An 8,586-nucleotide genomic window follows, 5' to 3' on the forward strand; every position below is an offset into this window, starting at 1 on the left:
TGATGTTTATTGCAGTCTTATCTATGGCCTCAGAAAATTGCAAGTGACCTAAAGAAACTGCAAGTGACAATAATAAAATGCAAACCTCCCAAACATCCCCAATAACGGAGAAGGGTGGCTGTAAATGATGGAATCAGCCCTGTGGAATATTACGCAGCCATTAAAGCTGATAATTAGGAAGATTGGCAGCAGGGGAAGCTGCTGACGATCTCGGTTTTGAGCAGGCAGGATTCCTCTGCACCCGGAACACCTCAAAGGAAAGCAGTGTCTGCTTGTGGGCCAGGCTGATGGGAAGAGGGAAGCCAGCCCAGCTTCCTGGCAAGAACCTCTCCTCCTTTTATTTTATTCCTACGAGGAGTGTTCCGTGTGCAATAAATAATGTCTTTGCTTATCTTAGGACCATGTTCCAGTAAATGAAGACGGCAGCACACGCCCTGAGCCCCGACTCCCTGCCAGAGACGCGGCATCAGCCCAGAAAGAATGAGGACGCGGCCCCAGGCTCACCCACGCTCAGGGCAGGGAGGCTGCGGCAGGGCCCTGGGTGGGCGCTGGTCTGGCGGGGGGGCCTCAGCTGAAGGCAAGGGGGGGAGCAGAAGAGGGAAACGTGGTCCCTGCCCTTTCCCCGAGCTGGCCTCAGCCCCAGGATCCCCGGGAGGGAAATCGCTGGTTTGGGGGGCTGGAGGGGGCCTGGCAGAGAGGGTTAGAGGCCCCCAGGCTGGGGCACAGAATGACCAAGAGTGCACAGCATCTGACCAGGGCTGAAGGTGGGGGTAGAGCATACAAGGGGCCTGGAGGATGGGTCAGAGCAGAGTCCCAGGGGCTGGGAAGGGCAGGCAGAGGCAGAGGAGGTGGGAGCCATGGAGGGCGTGGGAGCCACGGAGGGCTCGGGAGCAGGGCAGCAGCAAGTCTGGCGCTTCTCCTGGCGGCACAGGGAGGAGGGTGTCGGAGTGGGGGAGGGTGGAGACAGCAGGACAGCGAGGTGACAGGACGCAGCCAGGTCAGGACTGGGTCCAGGACAAGGGAGAGTCGGCAGCAGCAGGAGAGGGAGGGAGTGTAAGGGGGTCTCCCCAAGGAGCAGGTGGGGCCCCGACTTCAGGCCCTGAGTCCTGAGCTAGCCTCTGAGCTCGTTGCTGGCCAGGGCAGGCCACAAACATAGGTGTCCCAGCCGAGGGAACGGGACAGCCATGAGCTGGGCCAAACCCCGGGACCGGGTGGGTCTCCCACCCCAGCAGGACCGCCTCAGCCCGGAAGGCCAGCAGCGGGCTCATGCAGCCGGTGGCCCCCCAGCAGGGAGCCATCTCACACACGCCCCGGATCACAGGGGGCCCGCGCACAACAGCCTGCTGTCACCATTTGATAGACGGGAACACTGAGGTCAGAGCGGGCTGCTGACTCCTGGCTCCACCTCCCAAACACACAGTGGGTGGGAGGGCGGCCCCTGGGTGGGCTGTGTCCAGGCTCTGCCCCCCACCCTGGGCCAGTGGCCTCCTGCTCAGATCCCTCCCCTCGTCCACAGGTAAGTGACCGAGGCCCAGTGCGTGGCGAGAGCTGTCCCACGGCGGGCTCTGGGTGGTGCTGCTGGGCAGTCACAGGGCGCTGAGCTCAGGCAGGGCCTCCCCTGTACAGAGGAGGCCACCAGGCAGAGCCCCCCGGGGCGCAGAGAGGGTCCGTGTGTACAGCTCAGACGTGAAGGCAGTCAGTCCTCGGGGGATGCCAGCCGCGACCGCCGTCACCGTTACTGACATGGAGAAGTGATGCCGGACCCCGTCGGGATGGGTGGGGGCAGAGCCTGGGCGGGAGACACAGGCCTGCGTGATCACGGACCGCACCCGTCCCCGCTAACACGGCCATCCAGTCGTGACCAGCCCGGTGGCTTTGTGCCAGCCCTCACCACTTGGCAGCAGGCCTAGGGGGTCAGACGGCCAGGCTGGGGCCGGGGCAGGTCCGCAGAGGGTCTCCACGCCCCTGTCTGGTCCCTGCTGCATAAACCCAGAGGAGACGGCAGGGACGCCGCAGGGGCTGCCTGTCTCCAGCCTCGGGGGGGCCGGGCGGGAGGGGCTCACTCCTGCCTGCCTCCCTCTGCTTCCCACCCACCAGGAGGGCGACAGGAAGGGCCCCCCCTCTATCCTGAGACGAAGCCCACAGGAGCGCCGCAGCCATGGGGCCGAGCCACGGAGGACCACGAGGCGCGTGCGGTTCCGCGAGCCCCTGGAGGTGGCCGTCCACTGTAAGAGGCGAGCGGGCCAGGCGGGGTGGGGGGACATCACCCAGGATCTCACGGAGGGCTGTCCTTAGGGACCACAGTCACTGCCCTGTCCTCACAGGTGTAACCCCAATAAAATCCAGGCCCGTGGGGTCGGTCTGAACAGAGTGATGGACAAGGAAACAGCAACTGGCAGGAAAAATATAACCAGAGCTGCCCAAGTCATTAGTGTCTTCCTGAAGGAAGGCCAGTGGGTAGGCGTTCCCAGAGCCCACCCGCTCTTCCTTCCGACGCTCTGAAGTTTCCCACTGCCCCTCAGCCTTCACTGCCCACCTCCCAAATTCTCCCCACCCCCTGCCCTCTCCACCCCAGTCTACCTCACTCCTTCTCCAGCCCTTCCCGTGGGACACTGCCCTTGTATCAGCTAGCTATGCCTCGTATCAAATCACCACAAACATAGCAGCTTCAAGCAACCCACGCTGATTATCTCAGTGGTCCCGTGGGTCAGGGTTCTGGGCGCAGCAAAGCTGGTCCTCTGCTCAGGGTGGCACAAGGCAGGCATCAGGGTGTCAGCCAAGGCTGGGCCTCACCTGAGGCTCCGGACCCTATTCCAAACTCACAGGGTTATTTGCAGAATTCGTGTCCTTGCAGCTGTACCTTCAAGGCCAGCAGCAGAGTCTCTCTCTGACCTCCAGACCCTCTTTTATAAAGAGCTCGCCTGATTAGGTCAGGCCCACCCAAGAAAATCTCCCTTTGATTGACTCGGTCCACTGTGGGGATTTCCATCACAGCTGCAGAACCCCTGCCCCTTTGCCATGTTCTGTTGGTAGAAGCAAGTCACAAGCCCCCCACACTAAGCAGAGGGGACCACACAAAGGTGAGGACCTGGGGGGATCGTGGGAGCATCTTAGATACTGCTTCCACAGACCCCCCCAAGGGAGGTGCTCCCTGAGTCCCGCCGAGTTGTGGGTAAAACTCACTCCCCCGACATGTGTCAGTGTCTCCCTTGAAGGCCCATCGTAAACGTCGGGTCCAGGCCTCCCACGGGGGTCCTCACCCGCCCCGCCCTCCCCGGTCCGGCCCCCAACCCCCAGAGCACAGCTCAACACCCGCCTCCGGGGCTTCCCAGCAGCCCCAGAAGCAGAGACTCTCAGGTGGGGAGTCAGGGCCCAGACAGTCCGGGGCTGGTCTGGGGTCCCCCAGTGAGCCAAGCGGAATGGACAGGAGGTGGGGGGGGTCCTGCCTGCCTCTCCAAAGTGCCAGCCCCTGCTGCCCCCCCAGGACCCCTGCAGTCTCCTCCTAGGCTGCTGCAGGGGCTCCGCACCCCACACTCCCGCGGGGCCCCCGGAAGGCTCTGAGAGCAGCGCCGCATCTGGAAGCTAGAATCTGAATCAGTGAGGCTGGGGCAGAACCCTGGGTGGTGCCGGGCAGCCTGGCCGGCCAGGGAGTATGGACAGCCGGCCGGGTCAGGACCTGCGGGGGCCTGAGTCTCCATCTGTAAAGCGGGGTAGCTCTAGCTCACCCAGCCCGTCTCGGGGTCCTTAGGGTGGGCGGGTGAGATGAGGGGCCCCGGGGGCTCCTGGCTGGCAGAGGCAGCGTGCCTTCCGAGCGGGGTGCCCCCCCGCTCCGTCCGAACCCACTCTCACTCTCCTCCCCAGACATCGCCTGCAGGGAGCCCTCCGCCACGGCCAGGGGTAAGTTCTGAACCCTCGGCCCTCATCCCTCAAAGCCCCAGCCCACACGCTTGCCCGGCACAGCCCCAGCTCCAGGCCACCACCAGACCCCCCACTGCTCCAGCCGGGCTCCCCACCCCGGCAGGGCCATGGGGTCCCTGACAGTCACGGGTCGGCGGCAGCACCCCTGGGGTACCGTCTGCCCCCCTCACTCCTTCCCCAGGGAGGGTGCGAGGGCAGGGCCTACGGGAGGCCCTGTTGCAAGGAGATCGCAGGCCCAGATAGGGACGGGGAGACCCTCGCCGCAGGGGCCCACCCGACGGGCAGCACCGAGGTGCCAGCCTCCGGGTGAGCCGTGCCCGCCCACCGCAGCCTCCCCACCAGCCCTGCAGGGAGGCGGGCGCCCAAGGGTCCTCACTGGGGCCGGGGCTCAGGCCCGCGGGCCGGGCTCACCAGTCCCCCTCGGCCCCAGCGCCCGGCCGGCGCAGGCCCCGCGACGGCACCCTGATCCTGCGGCTGACGGCGTGCGTCCTGCTGGCGCTGGCGCTGGGGCTGTGCTGCAGCCGGGCCGAGCCCGTGGCGCTGGCCCTGGAGGAGCTCCGGGCCCAGCTCCTGGTCCTCCTCCTGCGCCTGCGGCTCGCGGCCCTGGCCTGCTGGCGCCACCTCCTGCAGCTCTGACGGCCGACGCTCACCTCCCCCGGGCCCGGGGGGCAGCACTGCACAGGGAGAGCCCCAGGTTGGGGCTGGGGGCTTCCAGACAGCCCTGAGCCCTGGACTCAGAGGGGCTGCTGCAGGCAGGGTGACTGGGAAAGGGGGGCCCACGGCTTGAGATCAGACGTGGGGTGCTGCGGCCTCGGATGCGGCAGGCGGCCCCCCAGCTCCAAGCAGGCAGCCCCTCCTATTTCACATGTTGGGGTGCCCTGTGAGGTTTTAGGAGAACAAGAATTCCACCACTGAAACTCAGGGACCAACAGGTTCCAGCCCCCAGGCTACCCCCTTGGGCCCCTCCCTCGCCCCAGCGGGAACTCTTGGTGACCTTGGGCCTGGCCCGGATGTGGCCGTGTGTAGCCCCTCGAGGACGGGGACACCCTCCCTATGTCTGTGGGAGTCCTAGGAGGAGGTAAAACCGGGCTTTTGCTGCTTGGGGCCTGCAGCCCAGACCCCGAAACCCCTCTGGGAGAGGCTCTGGCTGCGGGGCGGGGGGTACGCCCTCCTGCAGTCACGTGCAGGGCAGCGCCCCGGAGCCCCCAGCTTGTCTGACGCCTGCACTGGGCCCAAGGCCTGGGGATCCCCTCTTGCCCTGGCTCCTCCCTAGCCGTCGGCCTGTGGGTGTGGCTGGCGCAGAGAGGACATCGGGGGGCCGAGAGGACCCCACCACCCTCAGGACACAGCCGTTTGCGCCCGGGTCCCAGCTGGCGCTGCGCGGCCTGGGAGTCCCGTGACTGTGTAGACGCCGAGCCTTCGTCCCCGTTGCCAGGCCAAGGAGGCCACGTGATGACAGACCCCAGGGTCCCCTCAGACGCTGCATGGAACGGGGCCCCGAACAAAGCAGGGAGGCCCGGGGTCAGACACCAGGAGGCACCGCTAGGGGAGAAGCTGCACCCCCATAACCTTCAGACGAGTGTCTACACAGCCACCGGCGCCGAGCTGCCCCTCCCGCGGGCCTTCTCTAAGCATCTGTTCCCATGGCTTACGTGGGGAGACACTAATTCTCTATTAAAACACACTACCACCTCTTTCAGTCTGGGGACTTTTACCCAAAGGAGGGAAATGGGGACAGATTTGCGGTGGGAGTCACTCCAGCGGCTGAAGCAGAGGTGGGCAAGCCGTCCCCTCTGGCCTCAGGGGCCGGGGCGGCAGCCTCCGGGGTCCCTTCAGGCTTCAGGACTTGGGGAGCCCCGAGTGGGGAGCCCAGCCGAGAGGGGCCCACCTCCAGGAGCAGTGTCCTAGTGGGGTCCACGGCGGGGCTCCGGGTCCTGGCCCTCGGGGACCCTCCAGCATCACACACCCCACACACACCAGCCCACCACCCCCAGCCTCGTCTCACCCTGCCCCCTGAAGACAAGCAGGTTAAGTCCAGCGCCAGAGCCCTGGGGCAGGTACTGGGGGGCGGTGGGGAGCCGCCCACAGGGGCTGGGCTGGGCTGCGGCACTCCCCTCCTCGCGGCCCGCTGCGCTCAGCTAAGGGCTGTTCGCTCATTGCAAAGACATGTTCAGCCCTGGAGGGTCCGAGAGACCATGACCCCCATTGTCTTCGGAAAAATGTTGCTCAAGGTGCACCCGACAACCCCAAGAATTCCAAAATTTGAAATCCATCCTCACACCCGTGAAGTCTCGACGGGAAGCAGTGAGAACGGAACCCATGAGAAAATGTGCGGATGTGAGGGTACAGCCACCGTGGGGGAGGGGGACCAACTCCCAGTTCCTAGTAAGTTTCGGGAACTCCAGGAGCAAACACGGAGTGCAGTGCTTTAAGTCTTCAATGGAAAGCAGATAGAACAATGGAAACAAGGCAAACTGGAGATGGAGAAAAGATGGGCAAAGAGATCCCTCCTTGTCCACTTTAGAGGCTCAGGTATTTTTGTTTCTATTTTGACTTGAGAAATAGATGGATACATTTAAGTTTAAGAATCTTTACTTTCAGTTAAGCCAGAAGTAGAAGTAAAACAGGATGTCCATTATCAAACAGCAGCGGGGAGAAGCAAGGCATCATAGAAGCGATCGGGTGCACCCACCTCAGGAGCCTCAGAGGCACGGCCACCCCTCCTGTCCGGCCCCGGAGGGTCCGTCCCCTGCCCACTGCAAGGGCACACGGCTCCTGTCCCAGTACCCCCTCCCCGGGGCCAGCTGTGCCTTTCCCAGAAGCCCCTGGGGTGGGGATGTCTGGGGTGCCGGTGCAGCCAGCCAGTGTGTCAGCGACAGTCCCGCTCTGCAGGTGGCCCTGTAAGCGCACGCAGGTCTCTGCTCGCCTGACCAAGGGGCTGCTCAGATCAGCTCCAGGCCATCCACAGGCGTCAAATCCGCAGCAGACCCTCGGGCTCTGGAAGCCCACATCCTGGCCCTGCTCCTCCCTCCAGGGCCCAGACGGCTGCTACCTGATGGAGGACAAGGCAGAGCCACCCCACCTTCTGCTGCAGACCGGGAGCTCTCCGGGGCCGGACAGGGTCCCCACGGCCGGTGGACTAGGGCAGGCGCATCCCCTCGGGGGCCTCAGGTTCTGTCAAAACACCTCCCCAAGGACCCTGCTGCTCTTCCCAAAACTCTCAGCCAGGCCCGGGGCCAGAGCATCTGAGATGCCAGGAACCTCAGTCACCCTGGTCCCAAGCCCTGACTCCCGAAAGGTGCCAGCTGAGCAGCTTCATGACAAGTGACCTGCAGCCTCGCTTCCTGGGCCCGGGCTGCCCGCCACACCTGGCACCTTGACCCAGGCCCAGATCCGTGGCTCTGGACGCCCTGTTCCCCCGCTTTTTGGGAGACTGAACCATCCACTGGTGGTGAGAGCCATGGACATGGGGAGCTGGGGGCTCACCTTCCCCTGGAGGGTGGGGGGCAAACTAGCACGCGGGCCAGACCAGGAAACTATTTACTAAGCTCAGGGGAGGGGCAGGGCGTGCTTACACCTCGGGCACCCCAATCCCGGACAGGACACGGAGGACAGGGTGCGGAAGCCGGGGAGCCCCGAGAGGAGGGGCGTCCACAGCCAAGCAGCCCCCGGTGGCTTGTCGCCGAGCTCCAGGGTCCCAGTTCCCCTCCCAGCTCCACCACCTGCTGCCGAGGGGGCAGGACCGTGCCCTCGGGGCCTCCTGAGTTGGGAAGGCAGCCCCCTCCTCTGGGGTGCAAGGGGCCCTGGGGGCACCCGGGGACGGGGTTGCAGACAGCCGCCCGCTCTGGTCTCCACCCACACCTGCACGCTCCCACACACCTGTGCATGGGCACGCTCACCTGCACACTCACACCCACATTCACACGCGCTCACACCGCGCCATGCAGGCCCATGCGCACACTCACACACGCACACACTCTGACCACATGCGCACCCACATCACACACATGCACACGCACACCCTCACGTCCTCACATGCACACAGACACCCGCAGCGGCACCCGGCCCCCGCTCCCCTGCGAAACGGCACCTCCACATCTGGAGTCCCTGTCTCCGCCCCACAAGCACAGGCCCAGCCCGCACGGGGGCCCCCGGGGCCGCCCCAGGCAAGTCCCCAGGACGCCCGCGAAGCCACCACCTGACCCCAGGCCCAGCCCCCCGTGCCTGTGCTTCTTGCGCTGAGACTAGTCTGGACCCAGGGGCTCTGGAGTCGCAGCAGAGGGGACTCAGCCCTGGGTGGGGACCACCCGGGGCCAGAGGGCAGCTCCGTCCCACATTCGGCTCTTTCTTGCAGGTGGTGGGATTCTTGCCCACACGCGGCTCAGGAGCAAGTGACAAGAATGACGTGTGACCATCGCGGGCCGGTGGGGTCACGCTGGGGACTCAGGCTGCTGCCACGGAACCTTGCAGGAAATCACGCAGATGGCATCCAGCCGAGGCCCGGGGAGCGGGGAGACCACAGCCAGCCCGCTGGCCGGAGGGCGTCCCTCCAGGCTGACACGGGGACAGGCCCGTTGCCCCCGCGTGGCACCTGGGGGAGGCCCTCCCACCCCCGTCGGCTGCCACGCCGCTCAGGCTGGGAACGGGGCGCCTGGTGAGGGGGTCGCT

At 65.3% G+C, this 8,586-nt stretch overlaps 1 protein-coding gene across 1 annotated transcript; it reads left to right on the plus strand.

Annotated features, from left to right (window-relative positions):
• Nucleotides 1-413: 413 nt before the first annotated feature.
• On the plus strand, nt 414-4,554 carry C2H14orf180 (chromosome 2 C14orf180 homolog). The gene is made up of 5 exons (XM_061182923.1): nt 414-523; nt 1,661-1,669; nt 2,109-2,227; nt 3,862-3,897; nt 4,349-4,554. The coding sequence occupies exons 1-5, from the start codon at nt 414-416 to the stop codon at nt 4,552-4,554; spliced, it is 480 nt and encodes a 159-aa protein (XP_061038906.1).
• The last annotated feature ends 4,032 nt before the right edge of the window (nt 4,555-8,586 follow it).

The sequence above is a fragment of the Eubalaena glacialis genome, chromosome 2 (assembly GCF_028564815.1).
Source record: "Eubalaena glacialis isolate mEubGla1 chromosome 2, mEubGla1.1.hap2.+ XY, whole genome shotgun sequence".
In the NCBI taxonomy this organism is placed as follows: domain Eukaryota; kingdom Metazoa; phylum Chordata; class Mammalia; order Artiodactyla; family Balaenidae; genus Eubalaena; species Eubalaena glacialis.